We start from the raw sequence: 27668 nt of genomic DNA on the forward strand, positions 1-27668 counted from the left end.
CTCTTGTTTTGTCAGTTATTGTGACAGAATTATCCATGAGTGAGTCAGCAAAGGAAATTCATAGGATTTTTTGAGTATGTTGAGAAAAAAACAATACAAACAGGAAGAGTACGCATATATTTGATGTTCAAATGGATATTTATTCACACTTACTGATAAATAATATGTACATGGGTTAGTTAACTTGACCTGTATGACAGTGGTAATGATTAGCCTTAATTAAGACAAGAATCATGATCCTCTTTAGTTTCAAATATCTTAATATCACCAAATTAAGTAATTGCAGGCACTAAACCATCCAAATTACCTCATCAACTGGGATCACAACTTCTCATTGAGCTCCCCTAACTTGTCAGATTAGGTAAAAAACTATCATCAGTGAAATGGTTGCCTTCAAGGATGTGTAAGCATTTGTGTGTCGACAAGTGTTCAGAGCTCAATGTAGCAAAAACAGAGGAACAACTGTTTGATCACAGAAAAGAAAAATGAGCAAGTCAAATAATGAAAATAAACAATCAGTTAATTGAGATTGTGAAAACTTAACACTTTCATTGCTCAATAAGCATTAATTTGTACAGCGCTTTGAGCCCATTTAGTGGAAATTGCGCTTTATAAAAGCTCACATTTGTTTGTTTTTTAATGCGAGGGTCCCTCTCTAACCGCTATTGCGGTATTGGCATTAATGCTTATTTGTACATTACTGTATGAAATTGGTGAAGTATGATAATAAGCCACTTTCACTTTATAAATATTGAGCGATGATATTTACACATTTATAAAAATCGGAGTCATTTTCCACGCTTTCTCCGATTGCTCTCATCTTTTGACATCTGTCTAAGATACGCCTCTTGCTGTTTTTCCACCTCTGACTCTGAGACTTTCTGCTTGAATTTTATTTTTTGAACCTCCTGTATATTCCTGAGTTGGCTGAGTTCTTGCTTCTGATTCATCAACTGGCTTTTTAACTCATCAGTTTCAACATTTTTGTCTGAAATTGAAGAAACAGATTGTCCTTTATGAGATGAGGAAAGGGCTAGACAATTATTTAAAATCTGACACGAGTTGAAAAGGATGACTTAAAAAAAAAAAGTTATAAAATTTATGGACATTGAGTTTTTCATGCTAACTACATAAAAATATTTAAAATAGCATTTTCGGAGTCCTGATAGCTCAGATGGTAGAGCACTCGCTTCACAATCAAAAGGACAGATCAATCCCTGGTGCAGTCAATATTTTTTTTTGTACTCCCCCTGTCCATCCAGCAGTGATTGGGTAGCTGGGTCAGTTAGATCTGGCAGAAAATGCTTTGGGATAGACTAGTGTCCTATCCAAAGGGTAGCAAGCAATTGCTATTGTCCGTTTCACACTTTAGCAACTGGGATAAACTCTGGTTCCATGGACCGAATGGCTCGGAAGGACTACCTTTTAAAAAAAAAACAAAAAGAAATCCCTTTATTCCTCCCCAGGAGAAAGTTTTCTTAAGGTATGTTCCAATGGAATGTCAGATAAACCCTGGAATCAGCCGTAATTTTAAAAAGATGAGTAAGGGTGAGGTGACATGCTGAAAGCCACACAGCACAGTGAGGGATCATATTTGTTATCTCTTGAGTATGAAGTGAACAATAGAGAGGAATGTCACTTAATTTTCATTTTCTTAAGCAGCATAGTGCAGTGTTCATGTTAATGAAATATTACTGACGATTAAGGGGCAAGAAGATTGAAGTTACTTCATTATCTAGTAAGATTTCAAATACCAGCTGACCAATTAAAAACTTTCCCAACATAACATAATTGCAAATATTATTGCAGTCCACCCTGACATCAAAATTGGATACTCATCCAGATATCAAAGTTATGATATTCATCGCTGTAGGTTAATGCAAAAATTTAAAATAGAGAAAGTAAATATAATTCCCTATATTCAACGCCATGGAGAAATTGGTCTATGGCTTCTAATCCAAAGAAAGCCTGGAATGATCCAGGCATTTGCTGCAAAGTGAGGTAGGATGAGCTAAATTGCTCAATCCATTCAGAATGTCATACAGTGCCTTTACCAAAATAAAGTCACATCGTCCAAATTAAACTCCAAAATTAACTTGTGCTTTGTTTGCCATGGAATGTGGGATAGATATTCAAAACAAATATAAACCACCATATAAAACATAAAACATGATTTAAGCTACAATATATTAAAGATTTGTATGGTGGAAAACCAAGATTCAAATTCAAAGAATAAGAACATGCTGTGAAGGGTATGTAAAATAACACAATATTTTCTGCTTTTTTGGCCTGGAACTTCTCTATTCGTTTCATTTCAAAATAGTATTAGTAATACAAACATTCCTACCTATAATGATCAACTGAAGTTCCCTGTTTTTAGTTTTCAATGCTTGAACATCCTCTCTGAGAGCATCACAGCTATAGAATTATTGAAATCATATGTTACTGTTAATAAATCACTTTAGTACCAGTAATTTAACCTATTGGACTAACGAACAATATCAACATGTTTTTTCAAGTGAGAATAATCTTGCTCAAAAAGAAAGGTGATAGTGTCTGGAGTAACTATGGGCAAAACACTCGATAGCCAAGGTCAGGGTTAAATGGTGCAATTACAATATCTCCTTATTCATATGCAACATTCCCCGTCCTTATAGGTTATACAGATTACATAAAATATTGGGGGTCCCGATAGCCCAGTTGGTAGAGCAATCGCTTCACAAGGGACTGAGAGTGATCCCGGGTGAAGTCAAGATTTTGTTTATGGCCCCATTGTCCACCCTGCAGTGATTTGGGTAGCTGGGTCTGTTACACATGGCAGTTGGCAGAAAGTACTATCTGATAGACTAGCCTTCTATCCAAAGGGTAACAAACAATTGCTACTGTCCATTTGACACAATAGAAACTGGAAGACATACAAATTTATAAGAGATTTTTTTTTTTGTTTGTTTGTTGCTTTAGGTAGGTCTCTTCCAACACAATTGAGGTTATATGAGAGACCGCTGAAATAAAAAAAAAACAAGCAATCTAACAAAAATAGTACAAATGTAAATCAAAATCATAACCCAAAGATATCACAAGCTAAATTATAAATAACCAAGAACAAACAGGCAGAAGATTTACAGAAAAAAAAAAATCCCCTGTCAAAAATACAATCACAAACCAAAGAAGCAGGATAGGCTAGTAAAGAGAAGAAGAAACGACATCACTATCAGATCGTACACTCATGCGAACATCATAGGTATATGATTCAAGGGTGATGCTCCCATCCAACCACCCGCATTTATAAGAGAGAGAAAAGTGTTTTGTAAATATTCGTAATATGGGAGGAACCAAAAATTGACTATCAAAGTTAAAAACTGTGTTGATTGTTATTGATATGCATAGTACTTGCAATTCTAAGAATTTTTATATGAAATATAAGATTAGAAATAATCAAGAGTCAATTTTCCAATCACTACACCTTTTTTTAGGTTCAATATCATGATTTGAATCACATTAAAATACATAATTTAAATGGAAATGAAATAAACCATTTAACTCGTACAAAAATCATTGTAGTTGGTTTATAAATATATAATTTAAAAGTGAAACCATGCTAAAATTACTAATTTATCTATCAGCATCAATATTTTGCAAGTCTGTGGTACATACTTATAGTAAAACAAGGAAAAAATAGGAAAATAATACTTTAAGGTAAATCAGCATAAATGTATGTGGCTATAGGAAGAAAGTTACAACAGTGATCAGAAATATAAATTTGAATCACCATTTCTCAAAAGCTTCCCTCTCTGTTTCCCGTTGACGGGTCAATGCAGCAACAGATTCTCTCTTGCAAGCTTCTATTTTCTCTAACGAGTCAGCAAGTTGTTTTTGTGTATCCATATGGTGATTCCTTTCTTCCTACAAGACACAAATTCAGTTGGACTTGGTGATTAAAATAAGATTAAAAACAAAATTATAATTTTTTCAACATTATGTGAGCTATTCTTTTATATTTAAAAAAAACAACTTAATATCCAAAAATAAAATTCCCCGGTATATAATATTGCAAGCATAATCAAGCAACAACATCTTAATCTTCCAATTTTTGCATTGATTAAGTTCTTGTTTTTTGCTCATTTTCACAATGTCGTGATTCAATGTGTTAACAATTCATCATCCCTCCTCACCCCTACACAAGTGAGCCATAATAAAATCCAATTTCATTTAATACACAAGTCGCCTGTAAAGCACTATATTTTGTTCTTAGACTCTCTTATACAAACCATCACTTCTTATATCCATTTAACTCCATCATATCTGAGTCAAGTGAGGCATCATGTTTAAATCGCCTTCCTCAAGAAATGACACCATGGCTAAAATGTTTGATTATTGTTACCAATCCAGTCATTAATCCAGTTCAACATTGTTTCACTTACAATGAGACACTATGTAATTCAGCCATTAGTTGATTGTTCAACAGCATGCACACACACAAAAAAAGGAAAATTGATAATTAAATAGGTCCCGTGTTGAAACATTTGTACTATTTGAAATTTTAAACCACCTCATCTAACATTTCACTGGCACATAGTTTCTGATGATCTACAGTGCAGTCCTGATAAATCGAATTGGGTGGGAAAAGCAAATGACTTCTATTTATCAGAATTCGATTTGTCTCCAAACAAGGGAAATAACTAAACCTGACTCCAGAAAGACTACACATTGTTGTACCCTTGTTGTACACGTATGCTTTGGCCCTGGCCCTTACACTTACAAGCTACACAATAGCACAGAGTAGTACAAAGTTAACACTGCATGCTGTGTAGGCCCTCTACTTCTAGATCTAGATCCATCGATCAATAAAGAAAGACAGCACAGAAGAGAAAGAGAAACGCGTGGAGTGGGGTGTGGCCTATGATTGTTCGTGCCGTGTATTGGTCAGCTTGTGGTTATCACTGTGTGTTAGATCTATTTATAGCCAACCCCCTTTGTTAGCCAGCGGCCAGCAGACCACAAGTTAGTCTTAGTGATGAGAGCGCGAGAAGGAGAGAGGGATGACGCGAGACAGGTGGTCAATTTGGAGAAAGAAGAGAGAGGGCGGGTGGGACGGAGAGGGAACAACACGCCATTACATGCCTCAGGGGTCTAGTTATTATTATTATTAGTCAGCTCAGTCATTAAAACGCGTGGGAGGGTGGATACGGAGAACAGGCAGTTCGTTATGACCTTCCAGAGTTTGTTTTTTTAGTGATGGGCAAGCACTTGCACTTCAAATAAAGAGAATAACAACTGTTTGAATTCGAATTAACCATGAATATTTTATATAGAGAAAGAAGAAAATAATTCATTACATCGTATTTTCTTCGATTTAAAAGAAATTCGGTTAATCAGATTTCGAATTATCTGGACTGGACTGTACTTATAGATGCAGCATTACAAGTCTACAAGGATATAGTGTACAGCAAATTCATAAACGAAGCTCGGGTTCAACTTAACATTGCCAGATATTCTTGATTGAACATATCAGGTTTGCCAGAAAATGTGCCTTGAAATGAAGTGACTAGAAAATTTCCCTATTAATAGGGTATACAATTACTTTCAATTCCAATTTTACAGTTTTATCTGATGAATATAACACACTTGTACACATCTATAATGTGAAGACATATTGATGTTTATTTTGGTGAAATATGTTCACAAATTTTGTGAATTCGATTTGAGACAAAAACCGTAACAACCCAAAATGCATGACTTTTACTAAAATTTATCACTTAAGGAGTAACATACTGTGCCTGACCCCGCAGTTTTTTGCAAAAAATATTTCAAAATTTTGCAAAAAAAATTATGAATTTTGAAGAAGAAAATAAGAAAATTTTGCAGGTTTCTAAATATGTTGTATCACACATAACAACTAACTACATGCAACCCATGTAATAAAATCTCCCCACGGAATTACGCAATTTCAAACTCAAAATTATGCTAAATTATAGGACAAAAAATGGCAAATTTTGCCAGAAATTATGCTGATATAGAAATAGGCACATACTTGGGAAAACAAAATTAACAAAAAAAATTTCTGTCAATGAAATTGTTATAATAAAGAAAAATCAAAGCTTTCAAATTTCGCCCCCAAAAAAGTTTTTAATCAAAGAATTTGTCAAATATTTGCAAAACGTGCAGATTTTGCAGTTGCAATGCAAATCAGAAAATTATCCCTAATTTTGCGACCGCAAGCTGTAAAAAAAAAAAAAACACGGGGCCAGACTGTGGTACAATTTGATCATTTATAAGCAAAAATTCTATATATATATTTTTCACCATTTCCCCAAAATTTTAATCTGAATTTGACCACTTCATTACACAGAAAAAAAAATTAAAAAATTGAGCATTTATATAGCGCAATATCCACTAAACATGCTCAAAGTGCTTTACAAGGGATCCCTGGCCAACAGCAACACTTAACATGTAGGACGGGACATGACGCCTGTTAGAAGATATTACAAATTTTTTTCGGACAGAGACAACACTGTTAATGGCCAGGTACCCATTTTACACCTGAGCATGGTGAGAGAATGTGAGCTAAGAGCCTTTCCCCAAGGACTCAACTATGTGATGAGCGAGGCGTGTACTCAGGACCTTCCGATCTGAAAGTGAGTGTCATACCACTAGACCAATAGCTGCACAACCTAAATAAATCTTAATTTGTCAAAATCACTTCAATTTTCTAAACTTTATTGTGTAGTATCACAACAAACTTTATATGCTGTAAACTTGGGCAACAACAAAATATTGGGAATGCAATTAAGATATGTATACATCTGTTTAAATAAAAGATGATTAAAAATTAAGTTTTTTGAATCAACCTTTTTTCAATTCTAATGAATTCAATCGTCAAAAACACTTTTTATGATGGCAACTAGAAGTAAGAGATTATTTTCATTCTTCCAAAAGTAATTATTTAAAAAAATTGCATCATTGATGGCTTCCAAAACAAAAAACCATTTCCTACACTTCCTGCAAAAAATAATAAAATTAGATAACGCAAGCCAATCAAGTCATAAAAGGCGATAAGCTGCAAATATTTATGATATACAAGAACAATGTAAATATTTAACTTTATGTTTGTTACTGTATTAACACATTCATTTTTTATGAGATAGCATTAAGTATAAATTATACCTCCAATTTTGCTTCAAGGTCATTAAAATCTTCTTTGAGTACATAGTCATTCTGTATTGATACCTAAAAAATAAGAAATATGTTAGTCATCAGTTGATCGTGAATAATAAAAAAATAAATAGAAAATGGGTGGGAAATACACAAATTCAATTTAAACCTTAATGTTGAGGTTGTTGGTGTAAGATTGGTTGATTTGTTCTAATTCTCTTAAATTTTTATATTTACACCTGACAGAATTAGCGGATAACTGAGCTAATTACTTTTTTAGATCTCAAATTGCTTCACTCGAGATGAACTGTGTAATGTGCAGTTCAATATCCTGAACCATAATACTAATAGGGAATGAGATTAGCGGAAGAGTAGCATCCCTTGATTGGACGTCACTGGTGGAGAAGTTATTTGTAAACAAACCAACTACAAGCCAAGCGATCCAAATACAAAATTTATTATTCATATTTCTGTACAAAAATGCATAACGTTGATTATGATATGCATTTTTGTACATAAATATAAATACTAAATTTTTTATTTAGAGCGCTTGGCTTGTAGTTGGTTTGTTTACAAATAACTTCTCCACCGGTGACGTCCAATCAAGGGACGCTACTCTTCCGCTAATCTCATTCCCTATACAAGTTAATAACTTAAAAGCTAACAAAATAGAATGTTAGCCTTAGGAAGTAATAAAAAGAAATAACAAAATGATGCCCTTCTGCATAGGAATCGGTGGATGGCTTTGCCTTGATATTCACTGAAGGAATAAAGATAACCCATCAAACAACTGTCTGATGTCAACAGGAATCATCCATGTACAACTGAGCAAATTGGGGGTCATAATCTTGCTTCAAGAAGTAAAGAAGTGAAAAAGAGGTTAAATAAGCGCTATATAAATTAGCTCTTAATATAATTTAACAAATAGAGAAAATAAAAAGTCAAACTGATACTTATTTAAAACATAACCAGTGCAATTTGTTCTACTTGATTTGTAATGAATTACATGTAATTTTATTTCAGAAACTCAATTGTAACATGCAAATATGCATATTGATATTTTACAAAGCTTTATATCACTCCTTGGTAGTTTTTTATGACTTTAAAATGACTAAGTTTTTATCTTTTGAACTGAAAACTTGTTTTTTACTATATAAAAAAATGCATTCACAAATTTAAAAAAAAATATTAATAACGCACTTGCTAAAAAAAAAAATCAAATATCGTTATTTCAAAGATGATTTAGGTTAGCAAGAGGGCAAGATAGATGAATGTCATTTCACATCTTTCAACCTGCCATGCTACTGCTACTAAAAGTGCATCGTTTTTCAGCTCCTCATTGTGTCAAGTCAAGATTCAAGCGAAACAAACAACTCCAGCATTGATGCTACATATTGCTCAATTTCATGTTTTATACACTTGCATTTGAATATTCACTTCATAATCACGTATTTTGGAGAGAAAAAAATGCTTACCAATTTTATACTGACTGACAAGCCCACACTTCAAAAAAAAAAAAAAAGAAGCAGGTACTAAAAAATGAAGACATTCTGTAGTATAACCAGAGACTAGTTGGGCACACTATTTTAAGAAGAGAAAAGGAGATCTGACATTAAAATTGTAACTTTTTAAAACCACAACAAACTCTAGAATGGCCGATACCAACACAAAACCTAAATTAAATAATGCATTATTAAAAGAACCATAAAATCTAAGTAATTCTCCAAAATACAGAACTAGACAAGATGAACCCCATCGATTAGAAAGGCAGTAGTAACTGAACAACTTTGCATAGAAGACATCATGTCAGGAAGTCAGCAGTGGGCATTGTGACAAACAAAACTAATTCTAAAATCGTGACACAAAATATACATGTTCTCTTATAAAGCTCAGTATGCACCATATTCTAAACACATTACATATATTTTCTTCATTTCCTGATGGTTGAATAGCATATGTAACACATGATGCAGCCTGCTAGATTCCAGTAAAATTTCATGACAAAGGCAACACTGCTTTACAACAAGTGGACAACATAATGTCAATTTACAATACGATGAGGAAAATGTGTGCAAAATGAAGTCAGAGATTATCCATGTTTTTGAAAGAGCTTTCTGCATTGTACTACTTCAGAGCTACAGTGTCTGTGGAGATGGAGTTGATCATGGTTAACGTAGTGGTACACAGGCAGTAGCCATTGCTTGCTATCCTTTTTCATAGGATACTGACTCACAGAGAAATTTCCCTAGATTCAAGGGAATCAGCAACTGCTAAGTCATCAGGGGGGTCAAAAAAAATCTGGACTGCACCCAAGAACAAAACCAGTCTCTTTATTTGAGAGGCGAATGATTTACCACTCAGCTATCAGGACCCCCAAAAAAGTTGCCCCCGCTTCTGAGGTAGCAACACCTTTGGATAGAACGTTAGTCTATCTCTACTAAAAAGTGTTTTCCACCAGATCTAATAGACTCAGCTACCCAATCTGTTGGGTGAACATCGGAGTCAGAATAAACCTTGACTGCATCTAGAATCAAGAAATAAATAAAATTGACTCTATATTTCAAAGATCATGCTGCCAACAAAAATAAAGACAACAATATCTGATGAATTTTATCTTTAGGAGTTGAAATAACAGGGCTGGATGTGGGGTCAACTACGTCAAAGATGGCATTTGATTGCAAAAAATAGAAATCCACTGTATCAGCAGCCTTATGTGTCACTCAGCACCAAGAGGATAAAGAAGTAAGTATGCTATTTTTGTGAAAAAGTTTAAGGTTAATGACTTGGATATGGAACCTTGAAAGGGATATAGGGCGAGTGCTTACAACCACAATCTATGAGAGAAGCAATGTATAATTTTGTGCCAGAATATTATTTAGTTAACTAATTAAAATTATTACAACCATACATACATACCTCAAGATTTTTTATTGTTTTAGCTTGACATTCAAGGGTGTTGTTTAAACATTGTTTGCTGGAGTTCAGTGCATCGATCTGAAACAATAAGGTTTTATTTATTTATTTGGGCACAGTAGCATTGGAGAATGCACTAACCCTCATCTAATGTTTTTCTGTTTTCTTTTTCTTAAATCTGAAATTTTTAAAAAAGGAATTTTGCTAATTAACTAGTACAATTCTGCAAGGGTTTAACCATTGTGCGGTAAAGTGACACAAGAATATAAAGTAAATGATATATTAATCAGTGAATGGCATTTGTCAAAAATGAGAAAAATGTATCGGTCCATCTGTGTCAAACCCAAACAAGATCATTACATAAAATATCATTGTTCCGTATATTATATTACTACATCTAGTGTACATCTATTCTTAATAGTAATAGTGGAGATATGACTTATTTTATGTAAATGTTCAATGAACTAACCTTTCTTAAAAACGATATTTTTAAAACCCTTCCATTCAATAGATCTAAAATTATCTTTTGGTCAAAAGGCCTGAAAGTATTTGCTTTTAATTATTTTATCTTTGTTACTGTAGCCCAGTGGTTACGATCTTACAAATTAGACTCAAGTAATAAATTAAAATTGTAAAACATTGTAAAGACAAAGGTAAAAAGAGTAAACTAAGTTGAGCAGCCCTTACAATTGTAACATATTAATATCATCTCTCTATAACCAGAACATGGGTGAAAGTTACTCAATGATATTAATCCTGCAAAGGCAGGTGCTCAGAAAAAAAAATCCTGCAACTACCAATAAGAGGAAAAAACAGAAGTGCAGTTAATTATATAAACTACTTTTATGGCAACAGTTGCCGGTTTTTTTCATTTTCGAATTCCGGCCAGACAAAAAAAAAACGGCGAGACCTCTTTTTCAAAAATAAAAATCCTGCCATGCCGGATTTTTCCGGCGAACTTTCACCCATGCCAGAATATGTTATAAAGTCAACATGAAGATTGATAGAAGAATGGATGAGAGATATATATGGATAAGGGAAAGATAGAAATAGAGAAACAGAAAGAGAGATCTAATTGGAGGGAAGTTATAATAATTATTCTTTTAAACGGATCTTTAACTGTACTGCAACTCTTGACCTACTTACAAATAAAATCTAGACTCATTTACCCCCTCCCCCACCCCCTTCCTTTTCGACCATCAATTGCCTTGTCTCACGCCAGTTTGTCTAAACTAACGGCAAAAAAAATGGGAGTATCACCAAAATTCATGCAACTGAGCACAGGTGTCAAAATATGACATAAGACATGACATTTATTTTTTCAAGGATCCACCACTTGTCCTGAGCTTTTATATGAGGAAAATGTTTGAAAAGTCAAAATCAGCAGAGCCTAAATTCCGGAATTCCGCATAAGATTATCACCACTGCATGGGTCTTGGTAATGGGCACTTCGTCTGAAAGTGTTGAATGACATACATAAAAAACCTGAAACAATTCAGCGAACCATCAAACAGGTATCAAACAAAACTATGTAACATAACACTTACAAAATCACAAAATATAAAAGTGGCTGGAATAGTTAGTGTAGCAGTTTTATTGCTGATGCAGATGGTTTTGAAGTATTGGCAGTGTTGGGGGTGGGTGATGATCTGGTGGTGGTAGGTGAAGTAGTACTTGTGGTGGTGGTGGCATTAGCACAGTAGCGATGATGATGATGATTATTATGATTGGGAGGAGGAGGAAGAGAAGGATGAACTTTTTACCTCGAGCTTCATAATCTCTTTCACCTTCCCCATGAATATTTTTTTTTAATGTTGCAGATGCTTCTATTTTCTATCCTACAGTCAAGACAGATATATTAATCTCCTTCAACAAAATAAAATTGAGATGATAAATAAAATAATTATACTAATTATCTTTCCTTGATGAAAAATGCAATTTCAAATGATGCGGTAATGGTGTCTAATGCGAGTGAACTATCAACTCCCTCACCAGCAAAAATATCAATCAACCTACAAGACAGTCCTAGAAATTCTCATTCATCGGCATCTCCGTCATAGGCCAGCATCACTGATTAATATACAACTCCATACATTGTCAAGCTACTTTCAATATTGCATTTGCTGGCAGCAGTGGTGAAAGTGACAAGCGTGATGGATTTATGAAAGTGTCACTTGCAAGAAAATTTATCTAATTTGGTTTGATACAATGCCAGATAAACATCACTTTCTCTATTACCATGATAAAATGAGAATGGAGCTTACACTCAAGACAACAACTTTACGGTAAAGGCAGCGGCACTAAAATTTCAGTTAAACAAAAATCACACAAAATGATTTACTAAGCTTTCTAACGGTGTATTTCATTCTTAATTATTGATTGTATTTCTCAGAAAGCTAATGAAGTAAAAAATCTATCAATTTTTGAATTATAAGAACTTTTTAAATTATGGATACATTTTAATTATACTTGATACAGCGATAGACAATTAATTGAAGAATATATCTGCCTAATTTCTTTAAAATTGTTACACTTGTTCACTATTTTATTTTACTCGCCATCAACCCCACTTTTTAACCATAATTTTTTCCATACATAAAAATGATTTATATGAAAATAAAGCTTATTTTCTGACCTTTAAAATGATACCCGCCATTTAATTTTTAATTGAAACAAAATCACTGAAAATAATAAGTGGGCCATGTTGACTGCAAAACTCAAACTTTCCCGATCGCCGCAAGATGCTGGTTTTGAGGCAGCAGTGAGATCACACATTCTCTCTGTAAAATTGTAAAATTGACAAAAAAATTTCAACAGAAAAATATAAATAGCTCTGGAACCATTAGTCGCAGAGAAACAAATAAGGTATCAAACCTTAAGTTTTTTTCAAGTCCCATCCCCCTGACTGGGTCAAATTAAGATATTTTCAGTTTGAAAATTTTATCAAAGTGCTTAACCTATCATCATCTATACTATCAGTATCAGTATCTTCTTTCTAGTATTAGTATTATTAGCAAGTAACTATCGCTAATAATAATAATAATAATAATAATAATAATAATAATAATAATAATAATAATAATAATAATAATAATAATAATAATAATAATAATAATAATTTTGGCTACTCTGGCTGGACAAAACAACAACGGAACGGCAACGGACACTAACATTGGAGCGCAGTTGTAAATCTGCTGCCGCTTTCTGAAATCCAAGGACGTCCCTCATTTGCTGGTGGACAATGGCATACGTTGGAAGCTCTCTATCAATACATTCCGACTCGAGTGATATACTTGACAGTTGTTCGACCATAGAATCAGAGAAAACACTGCCGTTTTCAATATCAGGATTAGTTTCGTCTTTTCGAACGTCGGCCGCCATGAGTAAACAAATTGTTGAAGCGTGTAAAAAGTTTAACAGTTACTTTAATATTGAAACGATTCAAATATTAGTGTACATTTCATAATTACTGAACAAACATTGAAATCATCAGTCTAAAAATAACATAATGTTGGCATGATCAGCCTTTATTCGACACTTTTGTTTGAAGGGAAATGAATAGTTTGTGTTGATTTAAATCTACCTATCAGATTGAATTTTCATTTTATCATGTTTTGTTTCGTTACTCTTGGTGCTCCGAACTTGTGTAAGTGTGAAAAGTTTCATGACATGGTCAAAGTGTCGGCTCCGACAGCTCCTTGATGAGAAGACGCAAGTAGTATAACTTACAATGTACCCCAGTTAAATATACTTATACTTTTAGTCAACAAACGCATCTGTTGGTGGTAATTAACGGTTTGGCCTTTTTGTTTAATTATAAGCATTCCACGCTTTGTCAAGATTTCTAGATAACCAAACAAAATACATTAATTAGTATACAATATATTTAGGAGTTCATCAATACAAAGTTCAAGTTCAAAGCCAAAGCTAAACAAATCAACAATACACGACAGTCACAGTACGGACAGCAATGTCAAAACCACTTAGATTGTCACTAATTCGGGTAAGTTAACATATGTGTACTATTGTTATACTGTTTACTGTTATATACTAAGCTTTACTCGAATCAAACGTAAGTGGCAGACAGGGGGAGGTATTATCTACACATTTAACATTTATAGCATGCTAGCAGAGTAAGTTCTAGTGCGGCTAATTTGTGGTCTTGTGGTATTATGACATGACACGCACCTTCTAACCAGAGAGTTTGGAGTTTGAGTCTCACTCTGAGCAGCGCACAGTTGAGTTCTTGGAAAATGCTCTTTACTCAAATCACTTTACATTCTCTCATCGTACTCAGGTGTAAAAAGAGTACCTGGCCGTCAATAGCATTGTCTCTGTTAGATAAAATGTCATATTGCGTAACAGGCATCATACATGTTAAATGGTGCTCATAAAACCCCTAGGTAAGGACATGGTTTTCTAATCCCGGGCAATGGATGTTGTTATTGTTATCCAGGGATTGCACTGTTCATCATATAATAATAAGGGCACTGCCTTAATGCCGACACTGATCTCACAGGTTAACCATACACCTCACACATTCTTCAAGTCAATCATTCCTTTAAAATAATTAAACAAAAACCCGTTTTCTCAAGAGTAAAGTGATCAGAGCGTCAGTAATAAGCTGGCAATCAAATTGTGGTCAATGAGATGCAATAATAATGACAGAAAAAGAAAGAAGACCATACAAATTATCGATATAACTAGCACTAGCAGTCATCTCATAGTTTTTGGAGACATGCTGATTACTTTCCTCAAACCTTCAACGGCTTGTATTTGCAAAAGGCCCCACGGGCCCATCACTGCAAATGTTCAGTTGCATCCATGCAGGTTTAAATAAACAAATGACAATGGATTTAGATCTAGGAACGGTGATCAAGGCCAGTAAATTGGTTGAATGACAAGTTTGGTAAATCCATTTAGGGTATCACCTGCCTGCATTAGCAACGGTCCATCTGGTCTGTCTGTCTAGTCAGCTGATCCTGCGTAGGACGTTGCTTCCCGAACTTTCTTGCGAAACAGATTACGGTTTTCCGCCAGTCTACTTGCTTGAGTTGTTGTCATTCCCACATATATCTTGTTCCCAGCTTCTTGTTGGTCTACCTCTTCCTCTCTTGCCGTCTACCCTTGTACCATCTGGTACATGGTGGAATAGTCAAAGACCCAACAGAACTAATGCCAGGCTTCAGGAATGGAAATAGATAACAGTGTGTCACATCAAACCTACTGACAGCCATGGCAGTACTGCTGTAAACATGCATCGATGGGGTATGAGGGGAGTCAGCCGACTGTCCCCACTGTCAGGGAATGCCAGAGACAACAGACCACATAGTGCTGCACTGCCCTGTGACATGATTGGCAGATTTCAAGGCTGTCCTCAGCTGTGGTGAAACTGACTGGAGACTTCCTGCATGGAGATGTAACAATACGCTACTACTTCTACTGACATGCTAGGTAATGAGTGAAAAATGGCATAAGTCCTTTTCACTCAGTCGTCAACCACCCATATATGTATATATGTAATGATGTGCTCTCCTATTTAATTTAAGGAACCTGAGTTATGATATATATAAATACCTGATATACTTATATATATACACATTGGTTGTGATTCACTTGTTACACTAGTTTTGAGTTATTGGATGGATTATACTTTTATTTCAGGCTTCCAAATTCTTACGTCAGCAAAGTGTCACAAAGCTGAGTAGAACATACAGCAAAACAACCGCTCCTGTCTCATTTGGAAATGTGTCCCCCAGCATGTCAGAAAGCAAATCCTTTGCTTTACAAATGCCTGGGGATTTATTATCTTCAGATGAACAGATGATGAAAGATACAGGTAATTTATTCTTACTGTTCCATCTATAGTTTTTGGCAACTCTGCATTGGATAGTGTTTAGACTGATTTATAGCTATCATTTAGATTTGGAGGTAATTTAGTAAAAACTCCTAAGAATTTGTTTGACTCCTTGAGTGCTCTACATGAGCACTCAAACATATGTGACTAGAGTTATTTTGCCTCGTGGGCGATAGATTTTATGTATTATCTTTTTATTTATCAATTACTTATACTTGTAAAGCTGTTGATGCATTCGTTGTATGCAGAATTTTATGTATAGTATAGTTGAGCCTCCCTCCCAAATTAGATCTGATCTGTAGTCATTCCTTAGAGAAAGTCACTAGAGTAGGTCTGGTCAAACGACCAGTAGATCCAACAGTCTCAATAGACTTAAGAAGATGAGCCGACTATGCTATGCTATTATGTAACCACCTGAGCCCCCATCTTGATGAGACCCAGTCTATAGTACTATTAGAGATCTGAGATGAGACAGCAGGGTGGATGAAATCCTGTTGAAACCCACTACTTTTCCCAGACTGAAGTACTCCCCTCGACTCGTATTGTGCTGGTGCTTACTATTACTGACGTTATAGTATGTTAGCTTCACCATCACCTTCCATTTTCTGGAGCTGAAATTACAGCAAAGGGGCATTACATGAGCAAGCTCAATCTTTGTGGTTTAAAAGAAAAATCAGTTTAATAGTTTGTTTACATCAGCTTTTCTTGTTTGAATTGACAAATTATTCATAAAATCAAAATGTAGCACCAACTTTTAGAGCTTAAGCTGTTTTTTATAATGAAAGTTATAGGAGAAGGTCGTTCGTCTGGGTGAAAGTGGACAAAGTGTAAGAGTACTGAAATTATTGGAATAATGACGTTCTAAATCACCTACATGATTTTGCATTTACTTGTTTGTATAGAGACTATTTGCATATATTTGTTTCCCCAGCTGTGATAATAATATTCCTATTTCATTGTGTTGTCCAGTAGACTCTCAGCTAATAAGACATGCACATTTTATCATCTGCTGTATTAATTGCTCTCATGCGTCATAGTGAGGTCAAGGATCTTAGCTAGGTGTTAAATATCATTATTTATTAATGTTGTATGACCTGGTATTTCTTACTTGATGTATCTTGTATATCTGTCAGCTATTATTTCTATAGCCCGCTCCACACTTGATGCTACATTCCCTACAAAATTGATCTGATTAACATGCCTTAGATCGAGTTTTTTGTTTTCCAATGTTTGTTATATTTTTTCTTTGTATAGTAATAAGGTATTTGATATTAGAAAATCAGACCAGCAAATCGTTAGGGTGCAGCTAATAGAGATTGCAGCAAATTGGAATAATTAGCCCTACTGTATCGTTTTCCTTTTTTGTTGATGTATTCAATAACAGCTGTTAGCTATAAACTCAGTTTATGTTGCTTTAATTGAGTAGGGGCTATTGTATGACAAATTATTTTACACCAAGATCTAATTTAGAGTCAACCAACCTATGTCTGCTTGATGAATAACCAGTAGAAGAGAGAAAAATGACTACCTGGTTTCTTTTCATTAAAAGAAATAAAAGTTGTAATATGAAGTTAATGAAAAACTATTAAAGATTTTATTTTTATTTGTATTTTTACAGTTGCAAGATTAGCTCAGGAGAGGATCCAACCCTTTGTATCTGAGATGGATGAGAAGAGTCAAATGGATCCTGCTGTTCTCCAAGCCCTCTTTGAAAATGGGGTATTTATACATTTTGCATGATTAAATTAACTTTGTATAAAAGAAATGTTTACACTTGCAAGTCACTATATAATCGAGTTTAAGTCTTCTTCTTCTATTTTGGTTCACTTCAACTGTCAACTTTTGTTCAATGGTTTTGTTGTTTTGTTTTTTGTGGGGGTTTTTTGTTTTTTGTTTTTTTTTTTTTGTGGGTTTTTTTTTGTTTTTTTGTTTTTGTTTGGTGGCAGAGAATGCAATTATTGTGAAGTATTTTTGAATTAAAGTTCTAAAAGATAGTCCTTAACATTTGATTCTGTAAAGGCTTGTGAGATAATTCTTAACAATTCTCCTTGTCTGAAATACTATGTTAAATGTATTCTATAACTTATCGTGGTATTGATTTTATTAACAAGTACTTTGATTTAATAATCAATCATTTACAGTAACTTGTTTTTTTTTTATCTCCTTGATAGCTGATGGGTATTGAAATACCTGCCAAGTATGGTGGCACAGACTCCAGTTTTTTTGTTGCAAACATTGTCATAGAGGAGCTGGCTAAAGTTGACCCTTCAGTGAGCGTATGTTGTGATGTCCAAAACACTCTTATCAACAAACTTTTTGTTGACCTTGGCACAGAGGAGCAGAAAGAAAAGTATCTCCCAAAACTTGTCTCAAATATGGTACGTTGATTTGTTATGTATTTACCTAAGTTCCAGAAAAATATGTTTTTGAATATCTTTTTTTTTTCTTAATGAACTTTGGGGTCCGATAATTCAACAGTAAAGCACTTGCCTAGACGTGTAAATTCTCAGTCAATTAACTGAAATCAGTCAATTTGTCAAATTCAAATATTTTTAAAAAGGAAAGAAAGAAAGAATTCATGAATCGTAGTCGAATGACCGTGAAGTAATTAGGAATGTTCCGCAGCGCTACACATAGCTCTAGGGCCGTTTATATTTACGATGGATATATATTGCCAAGGCTAAGCGACGCTTCTTAGAATTGCCGTGTCTGAACACACCCCAGTGTATTTTCATACAGCCTTCGTGAAATTATCTTTTCACTTTCCAAACCTGTCGTGATCCCAATGGTAGCCAATTTTAACTGAGCCGCCGAGCGATAAAATTCACTGTTTCATCTAAGCCAAAATTGACCACATTTACTTGGTAGAGCCTAAAAGTATTAAAGAGTTTAATGCAAAAGCCGGAAGTGCGTTATGAAGACACCTTTAAATGGAAAGTTATACGATTGCTACAAGCACATCTCGATTGCCTCACGTTGTAAACAAACTGGTTGACCGTTTCTTCACTGATGTGGGTACCTAATTATAAGAACCAATTGTAAGTAGTCTAATTAATTCCCACGTAAATTAGTTTTCTGCCATTGTTTTGCTCAAGTGAGCTTGCTGTTTACTATTCATCTTGATTCTTTGGATTTTTCTGATACGATACAAAGAGTTTCAGTGAGGTTCAACTTCAGTCTCAGTCAATTTTTATAGAGCTCATTTACAGGTCTGCTTGCCTCACAAGCAAAGATTTTGGAACGAATCTGGGTTCAATGGTTGAGTAACTTGGTATGTTTTGATCTTGTGGAAAGTTCTTTGCGTTAGATGTTCTTCCCATCCAAAGAAATGCAAATAATTGTAGCTGTCTGTTCATCGCTATAGAAATCAAATAAACTCCTTCCATCTCCCGGGTCTGAAGGACTGCTTTTAATTAAATTGTTGCTTCTTACTATATTTTAGCACATTGACATCAGCTATATGGCAGCTATTTCATGATACATTGTTACTCTTATGTTGTATAATCATCTATCCTGCTAATAACATAATCTTTTACCTTGAGCCATGTGAAGCACAATGTTATTTTCTGTTTTGGATTAGATAATATATTCATCTTATCTTATCTTATTGATAGAACAATAAAAATGTAGAATAGGCAGTGGTTTAACAATAGGAATGTGAATCTGGATGTGAGGATAATAAAAGAACTCTTGAATTGCAAGTGGTTTGCTTGAGGATATAGGCACCGAACTCTCTTTGATCAGATAGTTGTAAACAAAAGCTCACAGTTTGATTTTGTTCTTTAAAAAATATTTCTCCATTTTCAATCTTTCCTTCTTTCTTTATTTCTTAGTTTATATATATATATATATATATTTATTTATTTTTTTTATTTTTTTTTTCTTTGTGGGTGAGAAGTGTATATATTACACTTTGTTATATTTTACATTACATTTTCACATGTAAATTTATTTTCAGGTTGGATCTTTCTGTCTATCTGAGTCAGAATCTGGCTCTGATGCATTTGCTTTGAAGACATCAGCCGTTAAAGATGGAGACCACTATGTTATAAATGGAACAAAGCTATGGATTACAAATGCTGAATATGCTGGAGTCTTTTTGGTGATGGCAAATGCCAAGCCAACAGATGTATGTATTTTGACCTGGTTCCGTCTCTTCTTATCTTTTACTTTTAATTATCAGCCTCATTCAGAGCACAATTTAATATTTCTGATATTTTAAGTTACTTCAAGGCCTGTTTTGTAAAGCCTAAACACAAACAGATTCTGACCTTTTCGTTTTAAGACATAGACAATTAATAGTGAAAGGGATTTCTCTTGTGTCGTTTAGTTGAGTCCGTCCAAACTGTAATCAACTTGCTTGGTATGTTAAAGTGTTTTGTTTTGTTTTTTTAAATGATTATAATTATATTGCTTTGTTTTCTCTCTACATACTACATGACATCATTTTTTTTTATTTTTTTTTCATTTAGGGATACAAAGGGATCACATGCTTTATCGTTGATAAAGACACTGAAGGACTGAGTATCGGCAAAAAGGAAAATAAGCTTGGAATCAGGGCATCCAGTACATGTCCTGTTACGTTTGAAAATGTCAGGGTAAGGACACAAGATTTCGTGTCTCTATCCTTTTTTTTCTGAGTGAGCCTTTTGTAAGACATCTTGAAAGTAATGCACATTATAGGTGTATTTAATCAAATCTTAGTGAAAGGGCTAACTTGTGAAAGTGTCTTGTTTCGACCCATAATGTTAATTTCAAAATGAAATTCTTTTTATGTGCTTTTCTGGTGAACTTTTACATAGACACGCTCTATTCTTTAGATAGTTTTATAGCAAATAAATTGGTAGGTCTAATTCTACTATATTTAAAATTAAAAATAAGATTTGAATGCAAACATGTGTATGAAGTCGGATCCTTATTTTAGTAGGTCTTCCTAAGACCAAGATAAGGATGGGACTCCATACAAATGTCTATCATTTAAATGTTAAATCTTACTTTATAATTTGGTTGAATTAGAATTCACAAAAACAACAAATACAAGGATGGGATGAGAACAAAATCCATATTTTGTAATGATTTGGGAGAATTTCCAATAAGATAAGATCCTAAAAATTTCCCCTTTTAAAAAAAAAATTTTGTTTGGATTAATATCTTCTCCAAAACTTGCGTCTCTCTCAATTACACTTGAGATTTTTCAAATGAGCACCATGAGTTTTTCGAATGAATAATAGAGAGTAACACTATCTTAATGAGCATAGAAAACACTGCTACTCCAGACAAGATGGTGGGGGAAAATGTTGAGAAGTTGTATTTTGGGTTTTTTTTCAGTTCAGTCTGAGAACAATGGAAATCTGATGACAATAGTTAGAGTGGATTTATAAACGTTTTATAGACATATGGTTGGACCTGGAAGTAGGCATAAAATTTATAAGCTTTATGAAACGATCGTATCGACTAAAATGTGAGTGTCCCTACTTATTTTATATGCTCTAACCAATATCGAGCACTCTAGTACCTACAAGTACCCACCAATGCTCATATATATATATTGAAATTTTTTTTATCCCACAGGTACCTGCCAGTAATATCTTAGGGGACTTTGGTAAAGGTTACAAATATGCAATTGAAATGTTGAATGGAGGACGAATTGGCATTGCTGCCCAGGTGAGGAGATAAATATTTAGATCGGTTTTAATTGTATTCATATGTTTGAAATATAACCAAATGCTTTTCTTGTTAATGTTGACACTTTACTTTGAGTCATTGTTATTCAGAAGTAAACCAATATGTGACTGAAATTTTTCTGAGGTCTATATTAAGATTTTGATTTAACTCTCTAGACTTTAGATGAAAATATTTTCCATTCATGTGAAGTCAAAAGTTCTAATTCATCATCATCATCATTTGTTCTCCTTCTTCTCTTCATTTTCTCCTGCTCTTTCTCCCACCACTACTACTACTACTACTACTACTACTACTACTACTACTACTACTTCGTATAAACCAAGTGCATTACAGTCAATATACAACAGGAAAAGAAAAAATATGGTACTTTCCTGATTGTAGTGTTGGCACATTGATACACAAGAGAAACATTTATCTTGAAAATAGGTGAAGATGACTGTCAACATTATTAGGTGGAGGAATAATGGAATGAAATCAAATTTCGAATAGAATCATTAATTTTTAAACCTTGTTTCCTCAAGGCTTGTAATGATTTAAAATTCATCATGTCGTCTGTTGTTTTATTGTACAGACATATAGTTTAATTAAAATTATATTTAAACACTATTTTACAGCTTCTTTAGAATTCAAAATATATTTTCCCTCATAACGAGAAAAAAAGAGTCATCAATGACAAAATTTACAGAATGAATGCAATATTCAAATATTTAAATCCTGAATGCTTTTATTCTGTTCATTCAAATTTTTAAAACTATTTGTAGATGCTTGGTTTGGCTCAGGGCTGCTTTCATCATGCTGTGCAATACACTATGGAGAGGAAGCAGTTTGGACGAAGGATATATGACTTTCAAGTAAGTATTCCTTTGTTTGTAGTTTGTTCGGGTTTTCTTTTTTCTACTTTCATTTTTTTAGGGGGGGGGGGGGGGGGGGGGGCATTGTTGCATGATTTTGATTTTTAACAAAAAAAAAAATTTTTTGTGTGTGTTTTACAAACATATTTTCACTTTTTCATTTTTCTCAAAATACTGCTAAGGCTTCTTACCTTAGCATAGTATTATTTTCATCTGTCTATGTTCCCCTCGGAATTTCAATTTTACAACAAAAAGAAAGAGAGAGAGGTATTAGCTTGATATTATCTTATTCTTAATTTGTTCTAATGAATGTAAGATATATTATTTTTTTGAAATAAATAAATGTATATTGCATTTGGATTTTTTAAAACATTTTTATCAGGGTCTTCAGCACCAAATTGCCCATGTAGCAACTCAGATTCACGCTGGGCGAATGATGATGTGCAATGCTGCACGTAGACATGAAATGGGACTTCCAATTGTCAAGGAAGCGGCTATGGTCAAATATCATGCTGGAGAGGTATCATTGTTACCTTTAATTTTGTCACAATAGAACGTCAACGATAGAAAACCTCAAACAATTGGGGTTTTTTGTTTTGTTTTTATTTTTTAGTTGTTTTAGGGGGGGGGGGGGGGGGGGGGGCAGATAATTCCAATGTATGTGAACCACTGTTTCAACATGATAATATGTCTGTTAACGATGTAATTGAAAATTGGAATTAGGTTCAGTTTTGTTTAATAAAGGGGAACAAATTTTTTTCCATAAATCGAAAAAGAAAAATAGAAATTGTTACTATCAAATTGACATCAATTTTTATTATTGACATTCGGTTATCACCAACACAGTACCAGAATGAGGCAAGTGGTCTTATATTTTACTTTCATACGATTCTTGTGGAGATTACCTTGCTTTTATTATTTTTAAGACTTGGGTACATTAAACATCATATCAAAGAATTATTGATTCAAGTACATTTTAGATGGTTATTCAAAAGTCCATTATTATTGCTATTACTTCTTTTTTTAAATTTTTATTATTAGTAGTGGAAGTGGTAGTAGTAGTATTTGTTTTCATTATAATGATTAAAATGATGAGACATTCCTTTGACTTATGACAGGTTGCCACTTTAACCACATCCAAGTGCATCGAGTGGATGGGAGGTGTTGGATACAGTAAAGAATATCCTGTAGAAAAATTCTATAGGGATTGTAAAATCGGTAAGATTTTACCTTTTTTTTTTTTGGGGGGGGGGGGGGGTAAAAATTTCTAATCTTGCAAAGTTGCTGCACATCTATGTATCCATAGTGAGGCCTGCCTTCTTTTTAAAAAAGTTTTGTAATGTTTAATCCAGTTGGCAAACCCGTGGTAAATAGTCTTCTGAGCTAACATATTTTGTCAATGTTGAACATAGTGATTAAAGACAACCAAGAGGAGAAAACGACATTCAAAATTATGTTCATTTAAAAAATATTTTTATTATGCTGTTTTGGGTCTATTGATTTTCACTCTAGTTATTATTTGTGGCGACTAATTTGGATTTCATATGAAAATCTGTATGAACCTGACACTTATAATTAAATTTTAAGTTTGTCCTATATAATTTGAGCCAAAATTAATACCTTTTCAGAGGAGAGTGAGATTGTTACAACTTCAAAATTATTCCTTTTTTTTTTTTTTAATTTAATTTGGAACATTTTTATAAGAAACTCAATATCATCTCATTCATATACGAAAGTGGGGGCTTTTTGTTGTTTTTTTTTTTTGTTTTGCTTTTGGTGGTTGTGGTGTTTGGATTTTTTTCTTTTTTGGGGGGGTGGGGGGGGGGGTGGTTGGTGGGTTTGTTTTGTTTATTTTTGTTTGGGTCGGGGGTTGTTTTAAGCAGAAGGTTATTTACAATTTTATTTCATGTTTTTTAACTTTACATTTAATTATATTATTCTAGGTACAATTTATGAAGGAACAAGCAACATTCAACTCAATACGATTGCCAAATGTCTGGAACACGAAGGAATTACATTGTGATGTGATGATGATGATTATGTAATTTATTGTTTTGGGAATTTTTTGTTGTTTTTTGGGGGATTTTTTGTACAAAGTATTACAATGTTAAATGAGATTTTCAATTACATTCATGTTACCAATACTGATTGGTTATCCAATCATGACAATGAACAGTATGTGATTTAGTAAAACCTGTAAAATGTATAAATTATTGAAGGAGGGCATTAATTTAGCAGCTTCAATATTTGACATGATATTGTTCACTGTTTCCAGTCACTGACAGTGTTTGTTTTATATCATTTGGTTGATTTTAATTGTCTAAGACAGAACAATTGTGATAAAGTTTTATATACTATGTTGAGAAATAAAATTTATAAGAATGTTTGTGTCGGGTATCATGCCATTCCGCCATTTATTTATTGAAACCCGGCTTAGTTGTTTGAGGTTTGGGGTTTTTTTGTCCTTGACGAGAGCTTATCAGTCATTGATAATTTGAGAAATTTGTAAAGAATTTCTATGGACAATATCTAATCTTTCTTGGGGTTTTTTTTTCCCTTTTTTTATTTATTGTAGTTTTTTTGTTTTTTTTTGGTTTGTTTTTGTTTTTTTAATTGGGGGGCTGGGGGGGGGGGGGGGGGAATTGTATTGAGGGGAGTTCCTATCCAAATTTTTGAAATATTTTAAGATGTTATGATACAGTATTAGACTCTGCTTAATTCTATATTGAAATCATTTATATTGATAAGATATATAAAAGGCTTAGGGGTTAGACGAAGTATTTCATTGATTTCTTATTCTTTTGCAATGTGAATCTCTACTTAGAGTTATCAGTATTCTTCTTCCTTTTTAATTTAAAAAAAAAATATTTTCTATTATGATATGAATATTTCCAGATCTTTCAACGTCACTTTTTTTTTTTAATTTTTTATGAAGAGTGAGTTTCTTCTTTTCTTCAACATTTTCGATTCCTGTGATACTTTTTTGGTTAAAAAATATCTTTTGTTCTGAAATGCTTCATTTAATTTTCTTTAAATGTTGATAGTCCTTACAATGTATGTCAAATTTTGAGCCAATTATTGATATGGCGGTAACATATCAGTCCTATAGTTTAGACTTGTCATTGTAGTGCAAAATTATTTTGGGTCATTTCATGTCACTGGGTTATATAGAATCTTCCTCAGATCATCTTGTCATTGTCTCATCGATAGTCAAAAGATAAGAGAAACAATCAGTATAAATTATATTTATTAATAAGATCAGAAAGTCCTTTTTGACAGCGGTTGGCTGAGGCTATTTGTGGGTATTCCATCCCCCAATTCTGTTGTCGTGTTCTCTGTTCTTTAATGTTAATGAGACAACTTAGTTTTGCTTATATTGTCTCGCTTCACTCGCCCCCTTTATCATAAGTTTTCTTGGATACTGGTCAGCTGGATTCAAAACCCTTTGATTATTCAATTATATTCCTATTTACTGGAATTGAAATAATCTAAGATCATAATGCTAACACCTTAAAATCTTAAATAACAAATATCCACCAACTTCTTAAATTTTATTCACTTAATTTAACAATTTTAATAAGTGAATTTTATTTTCTACTTTAATTTGGTCAATTTATTTTTATGTTGTAGAAATCTTTGATATATCTTTAATTCTATTCATACCAAGGGATTTTTATGTCTAACAATTCATGTCGACACACTTTTTAGTCTGAAAAGACTGTACATGTATATATAGAACACACTGACTTATTTTCAGTTCTCCCTTTTAATAAAAAGACATTGTAAAAAAAATTGTAATTTTACCTAACAGGCATCACGTCTCATCCTACATGTTAAGTGTTGCTGATGATTAGGGATCCCTTGTAAATCCTTATATAGAGATTTGAGCATAATTAATGGATATTGCGCTGTATAAAAGCTCAAGTTTTTAAAAACTAAGTTGTCTCAGTTTTTTATATCATTTATTGTATCTTTTTAACTCTATTATTTTCTGTAAATAAACAAGATCATTTAGAATTGTGGGGAATGTGAATCCTTTTGTCTTAGCTATGTAAATGAATATGTCAAGAATCTCAGTTTTCATGTAGTATTCTATATACTCTGACATGCAGTTTGTACTGAATGCAATATGCAAATAGTGTTATAAAATGCATACTGTAAATCATGTTGTTTTTTTAAATCAAGTATTGAATAAAGATACGAAGCCAATAAAACAGTAAGATATATATTGTCATATTTTTATAATTTCAATTTCAACTACACTCCAGCACAGTTTCTTCGAACACATGGTTTCCTCGAACTCATTCAAATGTCCAGAATGTTTTCCTTAATATTCTTTGTTATCATTGCATTCCTTCCTCGAACTAATTTTTATCTCGAACACTGTTTCCTTGGAACTAATTTCACCAGCCAATGTAAGAAAATTTAATATATCTTTATTCATCCTCAAGCCGTGTTCTAGGGTCTATTCTAAGGGAAGATTGGAATAACCCAGGTGTCAGCCTCAGCACTGCGCCACAAATTGAATATGGAGAGGTGGCTTGCTGAAGGCCACATAATGCGGTGGATATTTGAACTAGTTATCTCTTGGGTTCCATACAGCTTAGCCACACTTTAACATATGATTTGTAAACATTTGAATGTATTCCTCTTACTGAGGACATGTGCTTGTGTCTGGGTGAGACATTTAAGTAATCTCAAACCAAGTTCACTGATGGGATGCTCTTGGAATCTACATCTGTCCCCTTTTTAAACTAATTCCTTTTTGTCTCACTTTTCTTTGGTGCTTTAATTATAATTCTAGTACTTTTTAATTTTCTTCCTATTTGCTGGCCATGAAATAACCTAGATGTGTTGCAAGCACCATAAAAGCCTTAAAAGCAAAACAACCTCTCTGTCCATAATGTTTGTCAATTCTGTATTCTCCATGTTCTGGAATCAGACAATTTTTATAAAAAATAATGTCAAGGTGGAACTTATTTCCACTGCACCTCAGTTGGGCCTATCTCTGCAATCACCTCAAAGGTGGATGACTCGGATGGGTAATTTGGCGTAACAGGAACGACGTAATATTTTGATTGTCAAAAATATCCAATTGGTCATTGTTCTCTCGTTAAGGTACTTTACACGCATTTCGTAACTTGACCGAGATGGCAATGACTTTCTTGTTAGTTGCCTATTGGTTTTGAGGATAATTTTAGAATTCTAGA

General features: G+C 33.5%; 2 protein-coding genes across 2 annotated transcripts; one reads left to right on the forward strand and one right to left on the reverse strand.

Annotated features, from left to right (window-relative positions):
• Positions 1–119: 119 nt before the first annotated feature.
• LOC144966010 (spermatogenesis-associated protein 24-like) lies at positions 120–13483 on the reverse strand. The gene is made up of 6 exons (XM_078901985.1): positions 13237–13483; positions 10069–10146; positions 7165–7227; positions 3770–3903; positions 2348–2418; positions 120–988 (listed from the first exon to the last, which is right to left on the reverse strand). Exons 1-6 carry the CDS (start codon positions 13444–13446, stop codon positions 789–791), a joined length of 756 nt encoding a protein of 251 aa, XP_078758111.1. The 5' UTR covers positions 13447–13483; the 3' UTR covers positions 120–788.
• Positions 13484–13515: 32 nt separating this feature from the next.
• LOC144966009 (short/branched chain specific acyl-CoA dehydrogenase, mitochondrial-like) lies at positions 13516–26672 on the forward strand. Its single transcript, XM_078901984.1, has 11 exons — positions 13516–14068; positions 15730–15904; positions 17541–17641; positions 18094–18300; positions 19881–20051; positions 20395–20520; positions 21494–21586; positions 22369–22458; positions 22841–22978; positions 23577–23676; positions 24402–26672. The coding sequence occupies exons 1-11, from the start codon at positions 14036–14038 to the stop codon at positions 24479–24481; spliced, it is 1314 nt and encodes a 437-aa protein (XP_078758110.1). The 5' UTR covers positions 13516–14035; the 3' UTR covers positions 24482–26672.
• The last annotated feature ends 996 nt before the right edge of the window (positions 26673–27668 follow it).

This window comes from Berghia stephanieae, chromosome 2, assembly GCF_034508935.2.
Source record: "Berghia stephanieae isolate SIO BIC M18660-M18661 chromosome 2, UCSD_Bste_1.3, whole genome shotgun sequence".
NCBI classification, from domain to species: domain Eukaryota; kingdom Metazoa; phylum Mollusca; class Gastropoda; order Nudibranchia; family Aeolidiidae; genus Berghia; species Berghia stephanieae.

Excerpts from the sequence above, each read along its gene's own strand:
- LOC144966010 (XM_078901985.1), bottom strand. The coding sequence starts at position 13,446 with ATGGCGGCCGACGTTCGAAAAGACGAAACTAATCCTGATATTGAAAAC. Across the intron at positions 7,228-10,068 it reads AAACAATAAAAAATCTTGAG|GTATCAATACAGAATGACTA; the intron begins GTATGTATGTAT and ends CTTATTTTTTAG. Across the intron at positions 2,419-3,769 it reads AGGGAAGCTTTTGAGAAATG|CTGTGATGCTCTCAGAGAGG; the intron begins GTGATTCAAATT and ends ATAATTCTATAG.
- LOC144966009 (XM_078901984.1), top strand. The coding sequence starts at position 14,036 with ATGTCAAAACCACTTAGATTGTCACTAATTCGG. Across the intron at positions 18,301-19,880 it reads CAAAACTTGTCTCAAATATG|GTTGGATCTTTCTGTCTATC; the intron begins GTACGTTGATTT and ends ATTTATTTTCAG. Across the intron at positions 22,459-22,840 it reads GAAGGATATATGACTTTCAA|GGTCTTCAGCACCAAATTGC; the intron begins GTAAGTATTCCT and ends CATTTTTATCAG.